This window comes from Ornithorhynchus anatinus, chromosome 4 (genome assembly GCF_004115215.2).
Source record: "Ornithorhynchus anatinus isolate Pmale09 chromosome 4, mOrnAna1.pri.v4, whole genome shotgun sequence".
Taxonomy (NCBI): Eukaryota; Metazoa; Chordata; class Mammalia; order Monotremata; family Ornithorhynchidae; genus Ornithorhynchus; species Ornithorhynchus anatinus.
This window is the reverse complement of record NC_041731.1, coordinates 35574523-35602156: the sequence shown is the minus strand read 5'-3', so window position 1 is coordinate 35602156 and position 27634 is coordinate 35574523. Positions and strand designations below refer to the sequence as shown.

Here is a 27634-nt window from a genome sequence, read left to right as displayed (position 1 = left end):
TCTGTAAAATGGAGATTAAAACTGTGAGCCCCATGTGGGACAACCTGATTACGTTGTATCTTCCCCAGTGCTTAGAACAGTGCTTGGCACAGAGTAAGTGCTTAACAAATACCATAATTATTATTATTATATAATTATCATTATTATTGTCTTGGGCTCCCATGGGGGCAAGAACTAATTTCCACAGAGCTGTGTAGGCTGGCAGTAAAAGAGGGAGGGGCTTGGTCAAACCCTGATGACAAGGGGATTCATGGATTGTGCATCCGGACGCTTCTGCTCTTGCTCTGCTCCTATCAGGCACCAAGCTTCCTCCTGCGGTAGTGATGGGGTGGTTGAAGGGAGGACTCCTTTACCATTCCCCTTGTTCATCCTAGCAGCGACAATACTCAGCCTCTGCCTGCCGTCTGCTCCCCAAAGCGGTCGGGCAGAACGAGGGAGAGATGCACACCACAATTCTGTCTTTCTATAAAATACCCGTTGCCCGTCAAAAAGAACGTATTCTTCCACGGGTTTTTGTTGCAGGAGGCAAACTTCGGGTGATGTGTCCTGAAAATGAGCAGACATCTTTGAAGCTTGACAACTAAAATTACACTGTCCTTCCTGTATTTTTAGGTATCTTCTTTATCTCCCGTGGGCACCAGAATCAATACCACAAAATGCGAATTTAAAAGGCTCTTTCAGATGCTTCCACCTTGACCACTGGTCTACCCCCCAGCTACTGGTTTCAAAAGGCTCATTGACCAAGGGTTTCAACTTTCTGTAATCTTCAACTCATTTATTAAAGCAGATTTTTAGCACTCAGGGGATCCCGTGATAGTTACCTCGTTTAATCTGCAATTTCCCCAAGCTCTTTCCTGACATTAGTATTGTTGGATGTTTTTTCTGCCTTTATTTGTTTCCCAGCTCTTTAACTGGAAGCAATGACGAGGCATTGATTTGGTACATCATGTGAGCTCATAAAATCCAAATACCTTTTGTTAGAACAGGCTCACTGCAGTCCTTTGTAAATCTTGGGCTATTGGCTATGTGTGGGCAATGACTATATCTTGTTGTTATAAAGAGGCCCTTGTTAGGAAAGAGTTTTGTTTTATGAGGTGGTTATTTCCTTAAACTAGGGTATTTATTTCTGATTGTAGGCTTTCGGTTATTGTTTCCAACCCAAGTAACCAGTCAGAGTTATAGTGCTTTTAGCAGTAAAAGTCACCCTGGATGATGACTGTAATAGTTTTCTTTGCTTTATTTTTCCAGCTTGATATATGGTCCAAATCCAACTATCAAGTTTTTCAAAAGGTAAGTTGCATTTTCCCCTTTGCCCGGAAACTACAAAAGAAATGAGGATGTTATCACTTCTGGAATTTTGGATCTCAAAACATAAGCACTTCGGGAAAAGTAGTGACCAGCAATTTGGCCAGTTCCGTGGTCCAAGAGATTAAAGGAAATAGTAACTTCCTTTTTTAGAGAGGAAGATTCGGTCAGATTTCTCATGCTGACCTGTTCATATTCTGAAGTGAACATGATAGCTCTCGCCCTCTAATATAGCTTCTGAAATTGAGTTCCTCCCGAGCCCCCCTCAAAAAAAAAAGTGTTTAAAATTTGGAATTGAAAGAATTGTAAGTGGTCAATTTTTCTAGTAATTTATATAAAAAATATTCATGCTTCAGAGATGATATGTAACCATCATCAGAGCCAGATAGAACGTTCGCTCAACACTGCTTCTAGTTTTTTAGATGTTTAAAGGAATGAAACATTCTTTAGTACAATGAGCTCTGCATTAAATTTTGCATTCTTATACGAACGGCCGGAGGTGTTAGAGAAATTCCCGGGTTTGATTGTCACAAGCTCAAACACAGATGTGCATTTTAGATATTCTCTGACATATTAAAAAATATTGAATGGAGAATTCTGCTCATTTTCTGTAATTTACTTTGGAAGATTATGAACAGCGAAATGGTCTCTCTTCTTAACCTGTATCTCGTCATCTTTAAAACCCTCATGTTGTAGCTACTTATGAACACACTTGTGGCTTACAGAAGCAGCATGGCATAGTGGATAAAGCCTGGGCCTGGGAGTCAGAAGGTCATGGGTTCTAATCCTTGCTCCACCACTTGTGTGCTGTGGGACCTTGGGCAAGTCACTTAACTTCTCTGTGCCTCATTTACCTCATCTGTAAAATGGGGAGTGAGACCGTGAGCCCCACATGGGACAGGAACTATGTCCAACCCTATTTGCTTGTATGCACCGCAGTGCTTAAAACAGTGAATGGTATATAGTAAGTAAATTATTATTATTGCAAAAGGTGGGTGGTGATCATTTAGGGGAACTGTCACTGTGACCCCGTGATGTTCCTAATGAAACATTGGTCATTTTTCCATGTTTCTTTGTTACTAGAAAATGGTAAGCATGGAAAGGAACATCATTGCTTTTACATAAAGTTTTTCACAATTTTCTGTACTGCTTTAAGAATTTTGGAAAACAGGTTAAAGTTGTAAAATACGGAAAAGCACATTTGGAAAAATTGTGCAGGGTATTTATGTCACCTTGCATAAAAATAATGTACCAAAGAACTGCACCTCAAACCAATGCATGTTTAAATCAATCAACTATATTTATTGAGCACTTATTTTGTGCAGAATGCATGTGTTAAGCACTTGGGGACACACAGTACAATAGGCCTTCGACTCCAGTTGCAGGGATTTGGAATCCCTTATGGAATCCCTCAAATATCCTTTGAGATATTTGTAATATGAGCCAAAGACACCCAAAGGACATAAAGTAGGGAGTGGAAAGGAAGGTGCTTCACAGGCAATGTATCTCTCCCAAATTTGGGCCCAAACATTAGTTCTGAACTCTCTCTATGGATTGAATATCAATCAATCAGTTGTATGTATTGAGCACTTACTATGTGCAGAGCATCGTACTAAGCTTTTGGTAGAGCACAGTACTACATAATTAGAAAACACATTCTCTGTCCAGAGTGAGCTTACAGTCTAGAGGGGGAGACAAACATTAATATGAATAAGTAAGTAATTTATAATATATAATTTAAAGATATGAACATAAGTGCTGTGGGGCAAATATCAGATGTCCAAATGTCGCAGATCGATGTGCATATGTGACGCAGGCTGGGAAAAAGAGGGCTTAATCGGGCAAGGCCTCTTGGAGGACATGTGACCTTGGTAAGGCTTTGAATGTTGGGAAAGCGGTGGTCTCGCATGTATGCAGGTTGGGGGGAGTTCCAGGCTAGGGGGAGGACATGGAAAATGGGTTGGCGACAAGATAGACGAGATCGGGGCACAGTGAATAAGCTGGCACTTGAGGAGCGGAACGTGCAGGCTGAGCTGTAGTCGGAGATCAGTGAGGTGACAAGCTGATCGAGTGCTTTAAAGGCAACGATAAGGAGTTTGTGTTTGATACAGAGGTGGATGGGCAGCCATTGGCTTTCTTAGGAAATGGAGAAGCATGAACTGAAAATTGTTTGATAAAGTTGATAAAAGTAACACTAACACGAACTGAAAGGGCAGTGGTAGTTGGTGTGTCTGAGTAGTACTGAAGCCAGCTACCCTTGAAATCCATTTCTTTTCTCTCGAGACAGGTGAGAATTATCAGATTAAAGACTTCTCTTCACTCCTCTGGTGAAATAGTTTCTTTGCTCTGTCAGAAAAGAGTAGAATGGAAAGTAATGTCCTGGAGATTTAACCTTAATAATCCTTTATCGATAAAGCTTTGAACTAATTATTGCAAAGGAAAGGGTTTGGGATTTTGTAATTAAGTGCATTTTCACATAACTTCATACATTCTTTCTTAAGCTGTCTGTAGAAGAATAGATAATGTAAAGTAACAGGAGAACCCCCAAAATACCGCTGTTAAATAGTGTTCAGCTCAGTCAGTGTAATTAGTTTGTGTATTGGTTGGAAATGTGATTTCTCACTTTTGGCTGTTTGAGATGAGAGGCATACCAAGGTCCCCAGCTCGTAAAATCAGGCTACCTGTTTAAGGCCAGAAAAACTCCGAGTCGAGAGACAGTGGCAGACCCTGTTACGGACTCTGAGTATGTCGTACAGTATGGGTATGCCAGTGAAGGATCACAAGCCAGAGGTTTATTCCCTGCAGTATTATCTGTGCAGTTTTGTTCCCTTCAAGGTGTTTTCTTACATTTTCCCCAATTGTCAATACATTTCAAAAGGGATGTTACATAGAGCAGTTCCCTGGGAATACTACAATATATTATTCTGTAACAAAGTTCTCAACCTGTAATCGGCCCCGTACCCTTATTTCCTCTAAACACAAAATGCATGTGGAGTTTAAGATGGTGTAGAAGGCTACTTGGTAAGAGGCATGAAGTAATTAGTACCGTATGGTGCTCAAATTTCCTAACAGGTGTGAGGTGTGCTGCAGTTCATATCTGCCTTTCCATTCCTTTTGCTTGGAATAGCTGTTTAGCAGCAGCTGCTAGCGTAATATAATTGGAGAGAGCTTGCTTTTGCATTACCACAGTGCTATAGCTCGAAAGGCTCCTTTCCTTTGGCATTCATCATGGGGGTGCAATCACTGTAGTGTAGGTGTGTTTTTTTCCTGCCAACAAACAGCAGCAGTGGCCACCCCAGAGAGAGCTGCAGCATTTTAGGAGGTCAGATGGACCTTGGAGGTCTCACCCCTGAATGTAGCAGTGGAGGACGGGAGTGGTGGCCTGTAAGAGCTCTATCAGGTCCTCAGCTCCCATCGATGGTATTTATCAAGCACTTACTGTGTGCAGAGCACTGTACTGAGTGCTTGGGAGAGCACAATATAACAGAGTTGGTAGACAAGTTCCCTGACCACAGTGAGCTTACTCTCCTCTCTGGAGTTATGGGAGCATGTTATTATTATGTATTATTTTAATGTGTGTATTATTATTGTGGCATTGTTCTAAGCAGTAGGGTAGATACAAGTTAATTGAGTTGGACACAGTCCCCGTGCCACAGGGCCTCACAGTCTTAATCCCCGTTTTACAGATGAAATAACTGAAGCCCCAGGAAGTGAAGGTCACACAGCAGACATGTGGCAGAGATGGGATTAGAACCCGGGTCCTTCTGATTCCCAGGCCCATGCTCTATCCACTAAGACACGCTGCTTCTCATGTGCTTCTAGAAGCAGCAGCATCTCCCAGGACCACCTGATCAACTCTCTGAAGTAAGGTCCAGGAATCTGTGATGCTTAAGATCCCCAGGCCAAACGGGAGATGCAGACTTGTCTGCAGTGTGACCTCAGGCAAGGCATTTAACTTCTCTGTGCCTCAGTTATCTGTAAAATGGAGAGTAAGACTGTGAGCCCTGTGTGGAACAGGTCCTGTATCCAACCTGAGTAACTTGTATCAACCCTAGTGCTTTGTACAGTGCCTGGCATATAGTGAGCGCTTAACAAATAACATTTTTTTAAAAATGGGTTTCCTTTGTCTGCAAAGCTTGACACTGTCAGCAAGTCTTACCTAAGTGGGTGTCTGTGGGAGGGGAGGAGAGGGTGCAGTTCCCTGTGGGCCCGGTTACCGCTAAAGTGTATAGTCATTTGCCATGCATGATTCCCTGGAGGCTTCTTGAACTTCGTCCTAGGGTGAAGAAGCTTTTTACAGCCGTCGAAACTCCAGCAGGGTAGATTCAGAGAATGAAACACAGAAATAAGGGTGGGGACTGTCTGAAAGGGCAGAAACACAAAGAGCCCAGAAAGGTTTCAGTGTTTTCTTATTTCTCTGACATTTAAACTCTGCAGGCACAGTGACTGTTCTGATCTTTAACCCTTTCGTCTCGCCAACGTTGGAAATTTTCATCCGGTAACTTGGAAGAAGCGATAGGGAGTCTTGAGCCCCTTAGGGTGTTAAATCTTGGCCCAAAGCCTAAGGAAAGGAGGGAAGGTGTAAAGAACTCCCAGTTGACGGACAGAGAATTGGAAGACAGTATCAGAGGAAACAGGACCTGCTTAGCTTTTTCACTTAGTGGCGAATTAGGAAAATAAAAAGGCAGCCGTTCTATTCACTGTAATAAATCGCACATAGGCACCGAACCACAGAAGCAAAATTAATGCATTTATTGTTGAGCAGTAGAATATGTTTTGCAGTGAGAAATATTTCCTACTTAAACTGGATAAATTCATGGATGAGAGATTCAGAGTGGGTTAGGGAAAGTTAGGGATGTTACCCACGTTTTTGACTGTCAAAAAGGACAACCATTACATATTCTTCCTCTTAAATATCCTAAAGTGATACTGCCAGAAGCAGAAGTCTGAACGAAATTAATTGTTGCTCTTATCTATTGTGGCTCTGCATATGGACTTGTATGTTTTACTATGATCAGCACGGTTTCTGTGTGCATATACTACTGCTCTTTAACGTACACCTTCCTCTCCACCCAAACGGCTACCTTACTGCTACGGGCTCTCGTTATAGCCCGGCTAGACTACTGTGTCGGCCTTCTCTCTGACCTCCCTTCCTCCTCTCTCGCCCCGCTCCGGTCTATTCTTCACTCCGCTGCCCGGCTCATCTTCCTGCAGAAACGATCTGGGCCTGTCACTCCCCTTCTTAAACAACTCCAGTGGTTGCCTATCGACCTCCGCTCCAAACAAAAACTCCTCACTCTAGGCTTCGAGGCTCTCCATCACCTCGCCCCTTCCTACCTCTCCTCCCTTCTCTCTTTCCACCGCCCACCCCGCACGCTCCGCTTCTCCGCCACCCACCTTCTCACCGTCCCTCGGTCTCGCCCATCCCGCCGTCGACCCCCGGGCCACGTCCTCCCACGGTCCCGGAGTGCCCTCCCTCCTCACCTCCGCCAAACTGATTCTCTTCCCCTCTTCAAAACCCTACTTAAAACTCACCTCCTCCAAGAGGCCTTCCCAGACTGAGCTCCTCTTCTCCCTCTACTCCCTCTACCACCCCCCCTTCACCTCTCTGCAGCTTAACCCTCTTTTCCCCCCATCTCCCTCTGCTCCCCCTCTCCCTTCCCCTCCCCTCAGCACTGTACTCGTCCTCTCAACTGTGTATATTTTCATTACCCTATTTATTTTGTTAATGAAATGTACATCGCCTCGATTCTATTTAGTTGCCATTGTTTTTATGAGATGTTCTTCCCCTTGACTCTATTTATTGCCATGGTTCTCGTCTGTCCATCTCCCCCGATTAGACCGTAAGCCCGTCAAACGGCAGGGACTGTCTCTATCTGTTGCCGACTTGTTCATTCCAAGCGCTTAGTACAGTGCTCTGCACATAGTAAGCACTCAATAAATACTATTGAATGAATGAACCTTTGCAGAAGCAGTGTGATCTAGTAGAAAGAGCAGGGGCCTGGGAATCTGGGGACCTGGGTTCCAATCCCAGCTCTATCACTTTTTACTTTTTTTTAATGATAAGTGTTTAACACTTCCTCTGTGCCAGAGATTATACTAAACCCTTGGTAGATACAAGCTAGTCATGTTGGGCACAGTTCATGACCCACATGGGGCTCACAATGTTAAATCTGTATTTTACAGTTGAGTTAACTAAGGCACAGAGAAGTTGCCTGCTATGTGACCTTGGACAAGTGACTTAACTTCTCTGAGACTTTTTTTCTTCACCTGTAAAATGGGGATTAAACACCTGTTCTCCTTCCTACATAGACTGTGAGCCCCATGAGGTCATAGGCATTTGTCCAATCTGATTAACTTGTAGCTACCCCGGTTTTTGACACAGAGTAAGCGCTTAGCAAATACTGCATTAATTACTATCAGTAGTAGCAGCAGCAACAAGGATTGAACAGTGTCTCCTTAAATATTGCTAGGTTTTCATCAAATGCAAGGGAGGGACTGTGTCCAATCTGTTTTTCCTGTGTCTGTCGCTCAATCGATAGTATTTATTGAATGCTCACTAGGTGCAGAGCACTGTACTAAGTGGTTGTGAGAGTACAATATAATAGAGTTGGTAGAAACGGTCCCTGTGTTTGGTATATAATAAGTACTTAAATACAAAAATGATTTGGTATTATTATATTAAGGGGTCCTATTCCACAGAGCCTGCAAAAACCCAATTTTAAGCCTGGTATACTCTACTTTCTAAAATGTTGGTATGCAAAGTGTCACCATTTTTAATGTGGCAAGCAATGCCTAGCTATATTTGACTCTCCTTAAGTTGTTCCTTTGAACATCGTTTGTATTTGATCCCAGGATACCGGGTAAAGGAAACATGTATACATGAGCCAGGGGAGTGACAGATCACCTAAAGCAAAATGCCAGAAACGCAAATGCCAACTAATTCAAGTCATCGGCATTTTCAAAAGTCAGAACCTACCCATCAATTACCTCAGTCAACCAAACCTCGTTAAGTCGGGGTCAGAGTTAGGGTTGAGGAGAACGGTCTGTATTTCGGATCGATAACGATTGGTTTCATTGACAATCGGACCGTCAACTTCTGAACGTTATGCAATTGACTCATCAATGATTGACCTTTAGGAGCTTGATCTTTTGACCGATTGCTGTACCGCCACGTGAGTTTACTCTGCCTTTAAGCGGGAAAGGAGGTATCCAGTATTAGAAGGGTGCAACATCTTAGCCCACTATAGATGCTCACTTATGACTAGCAAATTGTTCAAATAATACTTAGATTCCCTCTCCCTCACCCTCATTTTGGGAATCTCATAAAAAAGAAAAAAAGAGGTCAAGATCATGGAGTTCAGGGGATGATGCGTTAATTCATTCATTCAATCGGTGGTATTTTTTGAGTGCTTACCATGTGCAAAACTCTGTACTAAGCTCCTGGGAGAGTACAATCCAACAACAGACAGAGACATTCCCTGCCCAATACAAGCTCATTTAGTCAACCGTATTTATTGAGCACTAACTCTGTTCAGAGCACTGTACTAAGCGCTTGGAAAGTACAGTACAGTGATGAAGAGAGACAGTCCCTGCCCACAGTTGACTTAGAGTCTAGAGGGGGAGAAAGACATTAATATATATAGATACAAAAAATAGATATAGACCTGTGTGTTGTGGGACTGGGAGGGAGGATGAATGAAGGGAGCAAGTCAGGACAACGCCGTGAATTCAAGGGTCAGCATTCAGATATTTTCAGAGTCAGAGTTCAGTTCTTAATTTCATTCAACAAGCTACTCCTCTAATGAATTTATCCAATTTTCCCGCAGTAACAAGTGCAGCAAGTCTCAGACAATTGATCACCGGCATCCACCCAGCGGCCAACCCTCCAGTGAGCTGTCTCAGCCTAGTCGCCTGAGTCTGTTTCCCCAAAATGCTAATTTTTTCAAGGAGGAGATGAAGTTGTACATCATTGACTGGCCATGATGGCATTTACATCTCACTGTGCATCCAGCTTTTTGTTTCCCAAGTTTTTTTTTTTTTTTGCAATCCCTCCCTCCTAAAGGCTTGGGGAGCAGCTTGCACCATTGCAAGGGCAAGTGAGCCCCATAATATATGAAAATGTATTCATGTCAATAATCTCCAAATAAGTGACCGTGTAGGATGAATACATGCATGAGACAAATATTGGGCTATTGATGGGATGAGGAAGGAGAAGAGATGACCATTTCCAGGGTCATCCCGAAGGTCACCCCCATCCCTGGGCAGACTGTGTTAAATAAGCTGGTTAAGCAGAAAACAAACGTGAGTGAACAGTATTAAACAAACTTTAGCTCAGGGGAATGGCACGAGCCTAATGCTGCAATTTAGGGTCACTGAGTTGCCTAGAGAGTTGAAATATTTCAGCGATCCTTTTTTTTTTTTGTAACTTATTAGTCATATTCCAACTCTTCACAAGCCCGGCCTTCTTAAAAGCTTCTAAATCTGCAAAAAGATTAATCAATAATGGGTTTTTTTCTCATTTTTCTTGTTTTGATCCCCCTGTTTCCACACAATCCCTTTCCTCCCCCTAGCTCTCTCAGCAGCCAAAACAATCTGTCCTACAGGTAAGAGTCTCTTCTGTCCTACCCTCAGAACAAAGGAATTTCCCACTTCTTTCAGATATAGCAGTCAGCTTCACAGGTGAACTGCTCACAGAGAAACCTGGGTCCTTGTCTCATTTCTTTCTTGAAGGCACTTTGCAGAATTGTTTTGGGGAAGGGCTTTGTGATGGATCTGGCCTTGGACACCTAACACAGTGGACCTATTTTCATTGTCTTTTCCCCATGAGGAGTTTCCAAGAACAATAGAGAAGCAGCTTGGTCTACTGAAAAGAGCATTGGCCTGGGCATCAGGGAACCTGGGTTCTAATCCTGGCTCTGTCACTTGTCTGCTGTGTGACCTTGGGCAAGTCACTTCACTTCTCTGTGCCTCGACTACCTCATCTGTAAAATTCAATAAATCATATTTATTGAGCACTGTACTAAGCAATTGAAATGGGGATTAAGACTGTGAGCCCCACATAGGACATGGACTGTATCCAACCTGATTAGCTTGTATCACTTCTAGACTGTGAGCCCGTTGGTGGGTAGGGATCGTCTCTATCTGTTTCCAGATTGTACTTTCCAAGCGCTTAATACAGTGCTCTGCACACAGTAAGCACTCAATAAATATGATTGAATGAATGAATGAACCCCAGTACTTAGTACAGTGCCTGGAACATAAGTGCTTAAAAATACATATGTAGTACTTGAATTTAGCAGCTACTTCTGGGATGGAAGGCGGCAGCTCTGAAATCAATAATTATATAGTTATTTCCTCACAATAAGCAGAAGACATGAGGAACCATGGCAAGCCTCTAGTTGGAAGTAGCACTGCCTGATGGAAAGAGCACAGATCCAATCAGTCCCATTTATTGAGCCCTTAATGAGTGCAAAACACTGTACTAAGTGCATGGATGAGTGCAACAGAACACAGTTGGTAGATGTGTTCCCTACCCACAGCAAGTTGACGGTCTAGAGGGAGAGACCAGACATATGGTTACATACGTAAATGAGCAAGGGTTCGGTGGCTAAATAAATGAGATTGATGTACAACAAATAGGTTGGCTTTAGGGGAGCGAAGTGTGCAGGCTGGGTTGTAGTGGGAAATCAGGTAGGAGGGGCCAAGGTGATCACACAAGTGGGGTCCAGAGAGGGTTAATTTAGGGTAGGAAAAACATGAACATGCTTGAAAGCAAGGGGGAAAAGCCACTGGAGAGTGAACAGTGGAAGATAGGGAGGGAAGAAGGGAAGGGGCAAATATTTTGATGAGGTGCAGAAGGATGGGGTTGGGGGCGCAGGTCGAGGGGGTGGATTTTGAGAGGAGGTGGGAGATCTCCCCTTGATACTGAAGGGAAAGGTGGGAACTAGGAGTCAGGCGACTTAGGTTCTAATCCCCACTCTGCCACTTGCCTGCTGGGATATATCCACTTAACTTTTGTTTTCTTCAGTTTCCTCATCTGTAAAACATGCCTTAAATACCTGTCCTCCTTCTCCCTTATACTGTGAGTCCTATATGGGACAGGGATTATGTCCAGTCTGATTGTCCAGGGCCTACCCCAGGACCTGGAACAGTGTTTGTACAAGGTGCTTAATAAATACTACAATTATTATTTTTGTTAGGAAAACTTTAAATGGTCATTATGAAGTGCTAGGCCTCAGAGATTCCCTTGGGATAAATTGCTTAGCTATCAATTTATCCATGACAGAATGACAAAGTCATTCCTAAATCACAAGGTCAGTCAATCAACTGTATTTAGCATGCACTTAACCGAAGTTGGATAATCATTTCACCCTACTCATGTCTTTTAAATCATTGTTGGGATTGTTAGGGCTAGGCTAGGGCAAGGATTCATTGGATTACCATTTTAAACTACTTTGAAGGAAGGTCGTGAATGTAGCTCATCTCTAAAGAACTCAGATCCCTTTGATATTACGTGGGGCTGGTACTGCGGTTAAGGAGCAAGAGGGTACAGTAACCCTTGAGCACCAGGATGAAGTCCTTGAATATCTTGGAGGAGCGACCTGGTACCCTGAAACAGCGAATATTCTTTGCCAGTGGTATTCAGTCCATTTGGAGTCATTCCTGCATGCTTTCTGGGCTCTGATAGGGAAGCAGATCACTCGATCAATCGTATTTATTGACAACTACCAAGTGCAGATCTTGGTATTTAGAGCTTGGGAAGCTAAAAATCTAGCTGAGGAAAGAGACAAATGAGTTACAGATAGGAGAAAAAGAGGATATCTGCATGTGTTAGTGCTTAATAACAGGGCATAAAAATAGGTAAGATGAAAAGCCTCCCTTGACCCCCTCCCCCCCCCACTTATCGCCTTATCTCCCTTCTGCCATTCAACTAATTCCATGAAAGAGTTGTCTACACCCTCTGTCTTCACGTCCTCTCCGCTAATTCTCTCCTTGAACCCCTCTGATCTGGTTTCCACCTCCTTCACTCAGTGGAAACTGCCCATTGAGAAGGTCTCCAGTGACCTTCTTCTTGCCATATCTCTTGGCTTCTATACCACCCTAATCCTCCTAGACCTCTCAACCATGCCTTAGACACTGTGGACCACCCACTTCTCCTTGAAACTTTATCCAACCTTGAATTAATTGACACTAACCTCTCCTGGTTCTCCTTCTATCTCTCTGGCTACGCATTCTCAGTCTCTTTCAAGGGCTCCTCCTCTGCCTCCTACTTTCTAACTCTGAAAGTCCCTTAAGGCTCAGTTCTTGGTCCCCTTCTATTCTCCTTCAACGCCCATTCCCTTGGAGAACTCATTCACTCCCATCGCTTCAATTGCCATCTTTATGAGGATGATTCTCAAATTGCCTCTTCAGTTCTGACATCTTTCCTTTTCTAGTTCTCATTTCCTCCTGCCTTCAGGATATCTCTACCTGGATGTCCCACCGACACCTCCATTTAAACATGTCTGAAACAGTAGTCCTCATCTTCCCACCCAATCTCTGTCCTCCCCCTGACTTTCCCATCACTATAGACAGCACCCCCACCCTCCCGATCACACAAACCATAACCTTCGCATCATCATCAACCCATCTCTGTTTCAACCCATGTATTCAGTTTGATCCAAGCATTTATCATATCCCGTCTTGATTACTGCATCAGCCTCCTCACTGACCTCTCTGCCTCTGTCTCTCCCCACTCCAGTCCTTACTTCACTCTGCAGCTCAGATCATTTTTATAAAAAAATGTTTTCATCTCCCCACTCCTCAAGAACCTCCAGTGGTTGCCCATCTACCTCCTCATCAAAGAGAAACTCCTTATCAGCAGCTTTAAAGCACTCAGTCAGCTCACCTTGCCCTACCCCCTACAGCCCAGCCCACAAACTTTCCTCTACTGGCGCCTGCTTGCTCACCATGCCTCAATCTCGTCCATCTCACTTCCAGCCCCTTTCCCACATCCTTCTTCTGGCCTGGAACCCTATCCATTTATGCCAGACCACCACTATCCACCTTCAAAGTCTTCACATCTCCTCCAAGAGGACTTCCCTGATTAAACCCGCTTTCCCCCAACTCCCTCAGCCCCACTGCATTCGAGAGAGGAGCAGCATGGCTTAATGGATAGAGCACAGGACTGGGAGTCAGAAGGACCTGATTTCTAATCCCAGCTCTGCCACATGTCTGCTGTGTGACCTCGGGCAAGTCACTTCACTTCTGGGCCTCAGTTACCTCATCTTTAAAATGGGGATTAACAGTATAAGACCCATGTGGGACAGGGACTGTGGCAACCTGATTAGTTTCTATCTACCCTAGTGCTTAGAACAGTGCTTGACACATAGTAAGTGCTTAACAAGTACCATTAATATTATTAATATTATGTACATGTCTGTAATCTATTTTAATGTCTGTCTCCTCTTCTAGACTGTAGGTTCCTTGTGGGCAGGAAATGTGTCTACCATCTCTGTTGAAGTACACTCTCTCAAGTGTTTAGTACAGGGCTCTGTTCACAGTACGTGCTCAATAAATACCACCAATTGATGTAATGTATGAAAGTGTTTAAATGAGAATTTAAGTGGTGGTGATGCAGAAGTACTGAACGGCCAGTAGGGAAGATATCAATCAATCAATCAGTGGTATTTATTGAGCACTTACTAAGTGCAGAGCACTGTACTGAGCACTTGAGAGAGTATATAAGCAAGAGAAAGTTGAAATTAACCAAGAAAGGCTGCCTGGAGGAGGTATGATATCAGAAGGGCTTTGAGAACCAGTGTGGCCTAATGGATAGAGCACAAGCCTAAGAATCAGGGGACCTGGGTTCTAATTCTGGCTCTGCCAACTGTTTGCTGTATAACCTTCAGCAAGTCACTAAAACGTCTCTATGCCTGAGTTTCTTCAAGAGTATAATGGGGATTAAAAACCTGTTCTCCCTCCTATTTAGAATCTGAGCCTTATAAGGGACAGGGACTGAGTCCAATCTGATTAACTCATATCTACCCCAGTGCTTAGACCAGTGTGTGTCACATAGTAACACTTAACAAATAGCATAAAATAAAAAAAGTCTGATGCAGTAGTCATCCAGGATATGACCAGTGCCTGGACCCTCATGGTAGTCATTTGGATAGAGAGGAAGGAGCAGAAATGTTGTGGAGGAAGAACTGACAGGATTTGGAGATAAGTATCATTATCTACTTTTTTTGGAAATTGGGAATTTGAGGATGAGATAGATTTTTTTCAGGTTTTTTGTTGTTGTTTTTCCTTTTTTTAAAAAAATAGGGCTGTTTACAAAAGTAAGAAGGCACCAAATATATACTGAACAATTTAGCTATATTGAAATTTTGATTTTCCCGGTATCCAATGGCTGAAGTTAGCATAGTACCAGTAGATCTTCCCACCCAGATCAGTTTGGGGAGGAAGAGGGGGCAAAGAATAAAAGTAAGGACCCCCAGTTTGTTACTCCTGGCCAACTCTAAAAATCTTTGCAAGGTTATTCCTTTCCTTTTCTACCATTTTTTTGGCCTTGAGCCCTAGCAACATTTCTTGGCTAAAGTGGCCTGGATACAGCCTCTTCAGAGCCCACAGAACTACAGTATTCAACCAGAATGGATAATATTAAGTGGAGCTAATCTCTGCCCTCACAGGCTTCGTAACTGCCTTCCAGGCCAGTTTACAGTGTGAAATCCAAAGCCAGGATTGAATTACAGTCCAAATCTGCAGGCTAAAACAGTGTCTTTTAAACCCCATGTTAAGCACCATTTTTGATATATTCCCCTGCCTCCCTTTCTCCCCAGGAACATCCCTTTTAAGATGGATTGAACAGCTTCCAAAATTCAGAAAAACTGTCTATTTGTCATGCCCTTAAACACTTCTGTAGTTAGGTCTTATGGGAATGCAGTTACTGCCCTACTCTGTGAAAGAGTGGAGCAGCAGTGTGACTTGCAGGGATGCTGAAAACAGTCTCCCAGGTTGAAATCTCTGACTCCAGAGTCAGTCTAGTTCCATCTTCCCTCCCAAACCAGAAGAAATTCTGTGCACTATACCTCTCTAGACTATAAATAATAATAATAATTGTTGTATTTAAGTGCTTGCTGTGTGCCAAGCACTGAACTAAGCACTGGGATTATTCGTTCATTCATTCAGTCGTATTTATTGAGCACTTACTGTGTGCTTTATTTATTAAGCACTGTACTAAGTGCTTGGAAAGTACAATTCGATTAATACACATAAATCAGGTTGGATTCAGTCCCTGTCCCACATGGGGCTCACGGTCTCAATCCCCATTTTACAGATGAGAGAACTGAGGTACAGAGAAGTGTTGGACACAGCCCCCGTACTGCATAAGGCTCAGAGTCTAAATAGGAGGGAGAACAAGTTTTTAATTCCCATTTTACTGTTAAAGAAATTGAGGCATAGAGAAGTTTTAGTGACTTGCCCAAGGTCACACAGCAGACACGTGGCAGATCTGGGATTAGAGCGTGGGTCCTTCTGACTCCCAGCCCTGTGCTCTAGCCATTAGGCCATGCTGCTTCTAAGGTTAATCCTCTAAACTGTAAATTTCACATGGGCAGGGAATGTGCCTACCAGCTGTGTTGTATTGTCTACTCCCAAACGCTGAGTACAGTGCTCTGCACACAGTAAGCACTCAATAAATACTATCGATTGATCGGAGAAGATCTGTGAGTTGAAAGATTAAGAACTGTGACTGGCCCCAGGGTTTTGTACTCAAGTCCAAGTCACATGATGAGGGCACTTTTTGAGAAGAATGAATCATCCTGTTTTAAAAATCCTAGCATCGGGTTAAAATCTTGGGTAACTGATAGCATCATCCTCGGAACGACAGTGACCAGGTCCAGTAAAAGTTAAAATTTGTATTTCTCAGAGTGGGAGAGAGTGAGAGGTACAAGCTGATAGCAAATGCTTGGCTCGCATCCTGGTAGCTGTAGTTCCAACTTCTCATCGAAGCCCATCGAGACGGAAAGAAGCGAGGTACAGGTTTCAGACACAAAGAACAATGCTGCGCTGATAGTCTCACTGGTTCATATCAAAGTTCTCCGAGCTATTTTTAACATCACCAATAAAGCAAGCTGAGCCGTCAGATGGCGGGAGAAACGCAGAGGAATACAAAGCAGCAATGTCAGAGCGGCAGGTGGGTTCCTAGAATAGGGGGAGAGAGGTCCCCTAGACAGCCCTGCTTTCTTCCTGGAATCTGACTGCTCATACTGAAGGACAAGACTCTTAAATTTCCTTGAGGAGCTGGGGAAAGGGATGCATCAAAGACTTAGTTTGAACCAACACGCTCCAGAAGCTTTAGCCTGCTTTCCAGATCTTGTTGGTTTGAGGCCAACCCGGTGACTATCTCTTTTTCCCTTCCTCCTTCCCCACCCCGTAAACAGAAAGAAACTGACAGAGGGCAAAATGACTTCCATGAGTCCCAGTGGGATTGTTGCAGGTGTAGTAAAGTCCCCAAAGGAAAGGGGTAACAGCTGTCTTACACTGCAGCGCTATGGATCCCCGGTGAATCTGGTTAAATGTTGGGCTGAGAGGAAATGGCCCCTATGGCACGTTCATGTTCTTTGCTGAGCAGGTGGCAGCAGAAGGGAAGCCAGATTCACGGTCTCTGAGAAGGAGACCTCGCTCTTAAATAAGCCGTTTCCAAGCATTCGAGAACTTGATTTGCCTTATATTTAACTTAGGGCATGAATTTATTTTAATGTTGTCCATTCTTTTATTTTAGAAAGGGAATAAATTAGCTGATTTGGGTGTCAGGTGGATGCATCTGTATCTATCAATCAATGGCAGATATTGAGTGCTCACCTCAAAAATAGCGCACAGCACTTTACTAAGCACTTGGGAGAGTTCCATAGAATTAGTATACATGTTCCCCACCCTCAAGGACATCACAGTCTAACTGGGAGACAGATACTTTAAATTACAGTTAGAAGGAAGCGATAGAATACATAAATTGGGTACATAAAAGCTTTGAGGGTTGTGAATACTCAAGTCCTCAGGTGAGGCCAAAGTGCTGATGTGAGAAGGAGCACGGCCTAACGGAAAGAACACAGGCCTGGGAGTCAGAGGACCAGTGTTTTAATCTCGGCTCAGCCACTCACCTACTGTGTGACCTTGGGCAAGTCGCTTAACTTCTCTGGGCCTCAGTTTCGTTCATCTGTAAAACGGGGATTAAATACCTGTTCTTCCTCCCTGTTAGACTGTTAGCCCAGAATGGGACAGGGACTGTGTCTGATCTGATTATCTTGTATCTGCCCCAAAACTCGGTACACTGGTTGGCACATAGTAAGTGTTTAAAAAAATACATTATTGTTATTATTAATCTTCCCTTACTTATTATTGCTATTAATAAAGGAGATTGATAATTATCATAATTAGTGGTAATAATAATAAAGTGGGGAGAGTAGAGATTAATCTAGGAAGATCTCCTGAAGGGACTGCATATCTCTTCAAGATGGGACCTAATCGCTAGTAGAGGGCCGGGTTTTAAAGATGGTTGCACTGTCCAGTTACCACTTGCCAAACAGAGCCTCCCTGCTCCCTCCCACTTCTATCCTGTCTCCCTAAAATGGTCCTGCCAATGCCACCAGGCAGCAGAAACAAGGAGGAAGGACTGGAGGTAAGGAGCTCACGGTTCTCTGCCTGCTGGGCTACCCGGCTCATTGTGGGATTTTAGTTAAACCCCTTCTGTTGATCAACACCTACAGGTTTAAAAACCAGCAAAATGTTAAATGTCAATCCATAAAACTCCATAAAAATAAGTGAAAACATTTTGTGTAAACCCCTCACAAAGGGAGCTGGTCTGGGACTACCAGAGATTCCTGTGGGATCGAAACAGAAGCAGCTTGAAAAGCCCAGAGCTCCGAATGGGTTGACAGAAAGCCTGAATTCCAGTCCAGAATTCATTTAACCTCGCTCCCTGGCTTTGGGCTACTAATTTGCATAGTTTGTCTGCCTTTTGCCTCCAGGAGGGTGGGCTTACATGAGGGATCTTTATCCTCTATTCTTCCTCTCTCCCGTCTTTCTCTTTCTGCCTCCTGTCTGTTTTTCCTGGTGCCTCAGAACTAAAGTCTAGCGTTTCTACAGGGAGAAGCACATGTTTTTTTGGCTTCTGCTTTAAAGCACGAGTGTCTCGCTGAACTAAAACCTGCTCACCCATTCCCAGCAGATAATTCAGGGCATAGTCTTCACCTGCCATATTTGTGACTGCAGCTACAGCTCTTTTTTTGGCCCAGGACTTGCCTTTCACTTGATGAGCACATGTTTACATTAGACTAACCAAGACTGATACTGTTTATTTAGTAATCTCCTTGTGGGGAGGAATCCTATCAACTCATGGTTTATTGTTTTCTCCCAAGCACTTGGTAGAGTGCTCTGCACACAGTTAGGTGCCCAATAAATACCACTGATTGATTTAGGCGGCTTCAGTTTTTCATCCATTATGTATTTGAGATTGTCTGACAGGATTTGTGCACAGTTGGTGTGAGGACTGAAGCTCCTTGATTTTTGCTCACTTCTCTTTTAATATGCTGAGTGTATGTGCAATGTTTAATTCTTCTGCAAGGTCTCCCGAAAGATCTTTCTCCAGCTCAGAGCAATAATGATCCAAACAATTTCTGAGTATAATCGACATTCCACTTCACTTTTGAAAATAGGGAGGGGAGAATCTTGGTTAAACAGTGGAGGATGCTGTATCAGACAACTATGAGAGTAAGTTTAATAAAATGCGATCGATCTGTTGGCACTGTAATAGAGAAGGTGTCACCTCCTGCACCAAATAAATTACTTAGCAATTCCAGCCAAGGGGAGAGAAAAAAATTCCCGCAAAAATCTGGAGATTATGCATCTTTTCCTAGTTAATTGTTAGAAGTGATTCTTCCATTAGTAAAGTCTAACATGTTGATCTCTCATCAACCTTCTGTTTTGGACAGTTCTCTCTCTGTTTTCCTCATTTTTTCCACCCTTGATGGATAGCTTCTTGGTCCGTTCCACTTCCTCACGTCTTCCTTTTTTCCTCATGACTACATCGAGTGTTGTGACATTTGTTGTTGCTTCGATATTTTCTGCCCTTCCTCCTCTTCTTTACCTTATGTTTGGCATTGACTTTGATCTTTTTTTGAGGCTTTTTTTCCCTCTCAATACTTGGGGTTCTAATCCCCTCCTCTTTTGTGCAGAGCATTAGTGAGCCTCCTGAGCTAGGGTGGCTTTTATCTCCCAGAGGAATCTCATTAGCTTTACATTACAATGGGAGTAGCATATGTGCAGTTATGCCAGAGAAGCCAGTCAATTTGAATTTGCTAATAGCATTTTTTTTTGCCTAGGCGAGTTTTTTTTTTATCCCTTCAATGCCAAGCAAAAGCAACTTTGTTGTTGGGAAGCCTTTAACAGAATCTGTTGGCAGTAGGCACATGGCAGAAAGAAAAGGCCATTTGCTTGCAAGCATCTCCTCTCCCAAACTGTCATTTTTGTGTTTCTGGAAGATGCTGTGTGAACTGAAGACTGTAAACTCCTTGTGGGTAGGAAATGTGTCACTTAGTAGAGTGTACTGCAATCTGGCATTCAGTACTACTCTCAGTACCTTACCATCCCCATACTACCATTGAGTTTGGGAAGGGTTTGAGGAGAACTCATTTAGTCAGCCTTATTTTATCCTTTTCAAATGTTCTTGGAGCTTGGTAGAGGGTAAACTGAAGCAATTATGATAGCTTTAACATTAAAAATACCATTTATCAGACAGTTAAAAGAAGCACGCTCAAACCAAACTTTTGATGAGTCCAAATGTGTCCTACCCTACATATAATTGAGAGAGTTGACAATGTCATCAGATGTCCTGCCTGAGCCTCCTAATGGAGGAAAGCTCTGTTCTAGTATTGCCCTGAAAGGTAATCAGGGAAAGATGTTTTCTACATTTGCATGTTAGTTTGCTTAGTTGAAAGAATGCAAGCTCATATTTTACAAGATGATGCCTAAAGAAAACTCAAGCCCTTCTACACAAAAGTAGAAATAGGGGACCTCATAGCTGCCCACTGCAAGGACTCTTTTGGTGTTACTAAAAATCAATTGATCATTGGTATTTATTGAAGGCTTATTTTTTTATGGCATTTTTGCCAGGCACTGTTCTAAGCACTGGGGTGGATACAATCTAATCAATTTGGACTCAGTGCATGTACCACATGAGGATCATAGTCTTAATCCATACTTTACAGGTGAACTGAGGCACAGAGAAGTTAAGTGACAAGTGGCAGTGCCGGGAATAGAACCCAGATCCTTCTGACTCCCAAGCCCAAGCTCTATCCCCTAGGCCACGCTGCCTCTCTGTTTAAGGTTTGCTGAGTACTATACTAATGATTTTCCCTTACAGTCTACAGGGGGAAGCAGGCATTAAAATAAATGATGGGCAGTTAATAAATAAAAAATAAATATAATTAGTGAACCGATCCAAGTGCTTATATAAAACAGAGGGGAAGGGGAGATGGGGAAATGAGGGCTTAGATTTGGGAATCATCCATGTAGAGATGGTAGTTGAAGCCACAGTAGTAAATGAGTTTCTCCAAGGGAGTGGAGACAATAGAAGAGAACCCAAAGCTGAGCCTTGAGGTTTTCCCAGAGTTAAAGGGTGGGATGGAGAGCCTGCAAAAGAGTGTGAGAAGGAGCAGCCAGAGAGACAGGAGGAGAACCAGGAGAAGACAGCGTCAGCGAAATCACAATTAGATAATGCTTCCAGGAGAAGGACGTGCTCCACAGGGTCAAAGGCAGCTGAAAGGTCTAGGAGGTCTGAGATGGAAGACATTTAGATATGTGGCTATCATTAGGATGACTGTCAAAGAGGGCAACCATTACATGACTCCTCCAAACATCCCATTGCCACTGTCAGAGACAAAGTAGTGCACTCCATGGACCGTTGGTCTGATCTAGTAACAGCACTGATAATGGTATTATCTTTCTTTACTTATTAAAGAGAGAAACAGCATTGCTAATTTGATCATTAACCAAGAGAAGCAGCCTGGGGCCACTGTTTGGGCCCAGGAAACATTGCAATATCCAGAAATGGATTCAGTGACCTTGAAATTCCATCCTTTGGGAACCAAGAGCAGCTTCCTGAGACAGTTAGAAATTGAGTGCAAAAATATCTCAAGTATTTGTCATATGATATTTAGCCAGTATGTTGAACTTTGAATACCAGCGTGAAACAGGTCCTCTCATCTTCTGGGTCGTGATTACTCAATAGTCTATTCAGGGCAAGGCCAGAGCTTGTACCAGAGTGGGAGCAGTTTGGGGGAGAGGAAGGGAAATGGGAAGGAAAAACTGGCAGGATTTGGCAGTGTGTTGGATGTGGAAGTTGAATGAGTCAATATTAGGCTATTAGGATACCTGTCAGGATATGATTTATCTTTTAACAGCTTTGTCAAGAGGTATGAAGGATATTTTTTAATTGGGTAATGAAGACTTTTGTGACATAAGTCACAGAAGATAGAACTCTGACAGTAAAACTCTATAGATTTCCCAAGCCAACCTCTGGCAACTAGAAAATAAAATACCTCTCACTGCCCAGGTTGGTAGATATTCAACTCAGGGGCACCATCTATGCTGCTGGCGTGACATGCCCAAGGCAAGAAGATTCCAGCCTTTGCCCTTTCTCTCAATCTATCTCTAACCTTCCTCCTGCTCAAAGTGAAAAGGGCCCAGGTGGTCCACACCCATAGAGGTATTCAAAAGTTTATTGTATACCATGAGTAGGATCCATCAGAAATGGTTTGGTATGTGGAAAGTCGGTCGGTTATCGGATGCAAGATTTCTGACTAGGCAGCATTCTTCCCCCCCTTTTCCCCTCCGCCCCTTCCCCACCAAGGGGAGTTTTAGGGAAGAGTGCCAAGGAGGGCTGGGAATCTCCACAATGGTCATGGGTTTCTCTAACCCCTTCTGTCCCCACACCCCCACCATGACTCCTATCTCCAAGGTGCATAGAGCCACAAATAGCTCAGCAATTCAGTATCTACATTGTGCATGGCATTATACTGCATACTGTAACCTTAGAGTGCTATCTTCCAGAAGGAGAAAGAGTGAAGCTGGAACAGTAAACTGGCCAAACCAAGATTGGCTGACAAAGTAGCAACACTGGAAATTCAAACTGATTCTCACGGTCAGAAAAGAAAGGTTTGGGAGCACTTTCCACAACAAACCTTGAGAGGACTCTCTTTGCAAAGCTGGGTATTTCTGCAGTCTGAAGTGTTGGGTATAATAGCCGGTTAATGTACTTATTCCAGGGGGTAGAGAAGGGGCAGATTTTAAGAGAAGAATAGTAAACAGAGACCAGTAAAATGCCAAGGAGCATGTGGTATTCTCCAGCAGCGGTAAGACTTGGGATTGAAGCAGAACATCACTTATTCCCTTCCCAACATCATTTGGTCCCTAGAAAGAATGACTATTGGGGTGGTAATTTGCTTTTGCAATATAACTAATTGCCAAGAGTAATAAGTTCACTGTCCAAGTGAGTGGCCTGTGTTTTCGAATTTCTCTAAACACTTTATTGGATCTGGAAATAAAATAAGTTGGCTGCAGTTCAGTGCAACACAATCTTTCCTTTTCTTGCTAAGAAATGTTGCCAAACCGTTAGCGGCATATTGATAACAGGGCACTCTTTATGTATTTCAAAGTTGAAAAGCAAAATGATCTTCTGTGGGAAAAATAGGGTGAGCACAAATCACTTTTGTTTGAAATGGTCTCAGGAAGAGGATGTATTTTCTCTCGTATTCTCAGGTGACGGATCATGCAACCACTGCCCTCCTCCACTATCAGCTGCCCCAGATGCCAGATGTTGTGGTCAGATCCTTCATGGTAAGTTTTTTTAAAATAAAATTCTCCTAGCTAAACCTTTAGACCTCTAAAGCAGCCTGTAATGCAGTTATAAGGGTCTCTGTGCTGCATCACAAATGAGCATCCTGTTCCACACCGGAAAATGTGGCCTCTCGCTTAACTCTTGATAGTGTTTGGAAAGTCCCAGAACAAGCCTCTGTAAAGCATCTCCAGGGGAAAATCATGTCCAGTAAGTCTGTGTGGCTTGATTTCCCAAAAACTGAAAAAAGAACTAGAGATGGGAAGAGTTTTCCAAACCACAGCATCTAAATTCCAAGAGATTTAAACTGCAAAATTCATCTCACATTATCCCCCTCTGAATTTCAAGAAACATTTAACTCCTTGCACCAAGCCAGCCCCTCAAATTCATCACGACAAAAAACAAACTCATCATCTTTCACCCTAAACCCATTCCCCTCCTCACTTGCCCATCTCAGTTGACACCACCACCTTCCTCTCTGCCCCAGAAGCCTGCAACCTTGGGGTCATCCTTGCCTTATTCAACCTTCACATCCAGTACACTGCCAAATTTTGCCAGTTTTTCCTTTCACATTTCCTTTCTTCTCACCCTGACTGCTCCCACCTTGGTACAAGCCCTGGCCTTTTCCTGGATAGACTATAGTATTGGGATCCTCCTTGGTCTCCCAGCCGCCAGTCACTCCCCCTTCCTTGCTAACTATGTGCTGCTGCATAAATCATCTTCCTGAAGCCTCACTAACCCCTCATGTCTCCTCTCCTCAAAACCCTCCACTGAGCTCTGTGTCCCTTCGCGCCAGACTCCTCCAGTGAGATTCAGGCTCTTCTCTCCATATGGCCACACTTTACCTCTCTGTTCTCTTCTGCTATTCCCCAACTCACCATCTTTCTTCCTCCCAAGCCAACATTCTAGCTGTACCTCACTCTCTACATCCAGCTTCCATCCCCTCCCTCACTCCCCTGATTCCCCTGATTTGGAATTGTCTCCCTCCTGACTTCAGACAGACCGCAGATCTCTCCACATTCAAAGCCCTCTAAATCCCACCTCCTCCAACAAGCTTTCCCCAATTAATTTCCCAGCCCCCTGAGCCATATCTTCCCTTTTGCCAATCCTAGCACTTACAAATAGAACTTATCTATACCCTCCTAAGCAATGAGTGTATGTATGTTTGCCATATTGATTTATTTTTGACCTCTCGTAAACATTTTAATGTTTGTCTCCCCCATTAGAGTGTAAGCTCCTTGTGGAAAGGAAATGTTAGATTATGTTATGCTGTACTTCCCGAGACCCGAGTACCAAGTGGGAGTTCAGTTCATGCCGCTGCTATTGTTACGACCACTAAAACAGATGCTTTACTAAAAAGAACCTGCTGAAGTCACTAGCGCTCAGGGCCTCTTGGCTCGGCTCAAAATTCATCAACTCCAAGTAGCTATTTCCCAGAGAGTTAAGTTTTTAATTATCCTACTCCCCCCTCCCCTCTGTGTCCTGCAACTTGAAAATTCATGGTCAGGATCTATTGGCACTTCATCCATGGATCCGTCTGCCTTATGGATCTGAGAAAACCTTGCTGAGAGCTCCAAACAAAGCAAAACTACAAATCCAGCCCAGTTGTCAGTATTTTCATTCTTCGATGGCAGTCAGTCAGTCGTATTTATGGAGCATTTGCTGTGTGCAGAGCACTGTACGAAGCCCTGGGGAGAGTACAATTTAGCAATAAATGGACACATTCCCTCCCACATGTGTCAGGGCTTCAGACCCTCCAACAGTATGCATTGAGGTCTTCATATTTGAACAGACATTCAAATATCTTTTCTCCCAAAAGATATTTAAGTGCTCAGTGTCCATCCAGGTACCTGATTATATATTAGGATTGGTTGAAAATTTCAGTTTTTCTATAAGGCGGGCAGAATCAAAGCCGGTTATGGCAAGGTAACAAGAAAGTATGGTTATCCTTGTCTTGTGCAGCTGTCTTAAAAGGGCTAGTCCAGTGGAAGAGGTATTGGCATCCAAAACTGGTTGTGATGAAGATGAAAGAATGTATATCAATAAATTCAGCTGACCTCTTCTTCAGAGAACAATTTTCTCTTGTCGACTTAATTCAATAGGTTTTTAAATGAAGAACTTCATGTTCACCCTTCAGAGCATGAACTTGCTTGCCTAGTTTTTTTTTTTTTACCATCATAAATCTCCTTGAGTTCAGAATTGAGTTATGCAGTTCTCATCCTTATGTATGATGTACTGAAGAACCCAGAGGAGAAACCTGCATTTGGTAACATTTAAACTCACTAGTTACTGCTCATCACATTATTTGTTAGCAGCAATACCTTCAAACTTTACAATTTTAGGTCCTAACTATGGCCAATAGAAAGTGACTCCCAGATCAGCTTTGAGAAAAAAGTATATTGGCCACACTCTGAAATTTCTCAGGCTTCATGTATTGGAAGCCTCCCAATCCAGCACAATGACTACTACTTATGCTCAAGGAGAAGTGACCCAAACTCTAGCTCACCATGATAACAAATCATGGTTATGTATGACCTTTTGAAGAACTGCAGTAGTGCCCTTTGACCTCTCTGGTAGAGCATCCTGCTTTTCTGAGCACAAACTCCTGTCTGCCAAGTCATTTGTCTGAGAAGGATGACAGATTCCAAAAGAGCAGAAAATCAACAGCCTTTTGACCTTGTGGATTTTCATTTGCTTCCGATTCTGTAAACTCACAAGGTACCTTTTGGGACCAAAGCCAGCTTCAGTCCTCTGTCCTCGGGATCAAGAACCATTACACTTGACAGGAAGGATGACACTGGGAGCATCTAGATCTGGTTTCTTTAATTTTTGTCTCCACTTCTCTTTTTAGACCTGGTTAAGAAGTTATATAAAGCTGTTCCAGGCTCCATGCCAGCGCTGCGGAAAGTTTTTGCAAGATGGCCTTCCACCCACATGGAGGGATTTCCGAACACTTGAGGCCTTCCATGACACCTGCAGACAGTAGGCCAACTTGGCCACACTCCTGACCTCCTAGGATGACAACCAGATTGGCTCTTTGGGGAAAGCAGAGTAAATCTTCTCAGACAAGCCCTAAAGCAATATTGATGGTTCAGTAGTTGATTCACTTTTTGAACATCAATATATTCATTCCCTTCCCTTAGAAAGGCAGTTCGTAGCTGGAGAGTAAGACTGAGCCGATGTGCTCGGAGAACAGTGTTCTGTCTCGATAGTTGATGAGGACTAATTTTATACTTTGGCTGCCGCACATAAGAAAATGAGAACTTTTTTATAATGAGAAAAGTTATACAGGATAAACTTCTCTTTGTGTGTGAGGGTGACTGGTGCATTTTCTCCTTTGGGATCAGTCTTTTGAATTGTTTTCATAAGCCATAGTCATTTTTTTAAAAAAAATTTGTATTGACCTGATATGCCAAATCTATGCTGTTGGTTAACTTATTTATAAGCAGTAAATAAACTGTATCCCAAACCATGCTTGTGATCCTATTTTCTTATAACGCCTTTTACATTCTATTCATCGATAAGCAAGCTCTTCAATGTCTTTGGAAAAAAACTGGAAAGTAATATTCACTTTTAAAAATAATTCTTTGTAAGGACACACATTTCTGCTGCTTACATTCTGGAGGGAGGGCAGTGTTGGCAAATATGAAATTTCAAAGACATCTGGTAGCTTGAAAGATGGATTGTACTTTTTGGAAAAAGGCGACACAAATGTTTCCTTTAACAAAAACTGCAGTGAAGAGATGCACTAATGGTAAAAGAATCAAAGGGAATTCAAGGATCAACAGTTGACTGTATTCTAATCCTGGCTCCACCATTTGTCTGCGGTATGACTTAGAATAACTCAGCTGACTTCTCTGGGCCTCAATTACCTCATCTGTAAAATAATAATAATGTTGGTATTTGTTAAGCGCTTACTATGTGCCAAGCACTGTTCTAAGCGCTGGGGTAAATACAGGGTAATCAGCTTGTCCCACGTAGGGCTCACAGTCTTCATCCCCATTTTACAGATGAGGTAACTGAAGCCCAGAGAAGTTAAGTGACTTGCCCAGGGTCACACAGCTGACAAGTGGCAGAGCCTAGATTGGAACCCATGACCTCTGACTCCCGAGTCCGGGCTCTTTCCACTGAGCCACAGACTATGAGCCCCATGTGGGACATGGACTGTGTCCAACCTGATTTGCTTGTATTTATCCCAGTGCTTAGTACAGTGTCTGGCATATAGTAAGTGCTTAAAAAATACCACACACACAAAAAAAATGTCAAATTTATTTCTATTGAAAGATATTGTAAGGTGGATTTTGAACTCCTATGATATAGGCATCTAAAAAGCTGAGAAATATAAAACCAATATCTGTTAATATTAGTATTGAGAATCATTGATCTCAGCTCTGCCACTTGTCAGCTGTGTGACTGTAGGCAAGTCACTTCACTTCTCTGTGCCTCAGTGACCTC

At 43.1% G+C, this 27634-nt stretch overlaps 1 protein-coding gene across 1 annotated transcript in view; it reads left to right on the top strand.

Moving 5' to 3' along the window:
- MED27 (mediator complex subunit 27) overlaps window positions 1–26651 on the top strand; it is a 201948-nt gene extending 175297 nt beyond the window's left edge. Inside the window, exons 6-8 of the mRNA XM_029062672.1 lie at window positions 1249–1290; window positions 23104–23181; window positions 26031–26651. Coding sequence (XP_028918505.1) covers window positions 1249–1290; window positions 23104–23181; window positions 26031–26165 — 255 coding nt within the window. The 3' untranslated portion in view covers window positions 26166–26651. The remainder of the gene's footprint in view (window positions 1–1248; window positions 1291–23103; window positions 23182–26030) is intronic.
- Window positions 26652–27634: the final 983 nt, after the last annotated feature.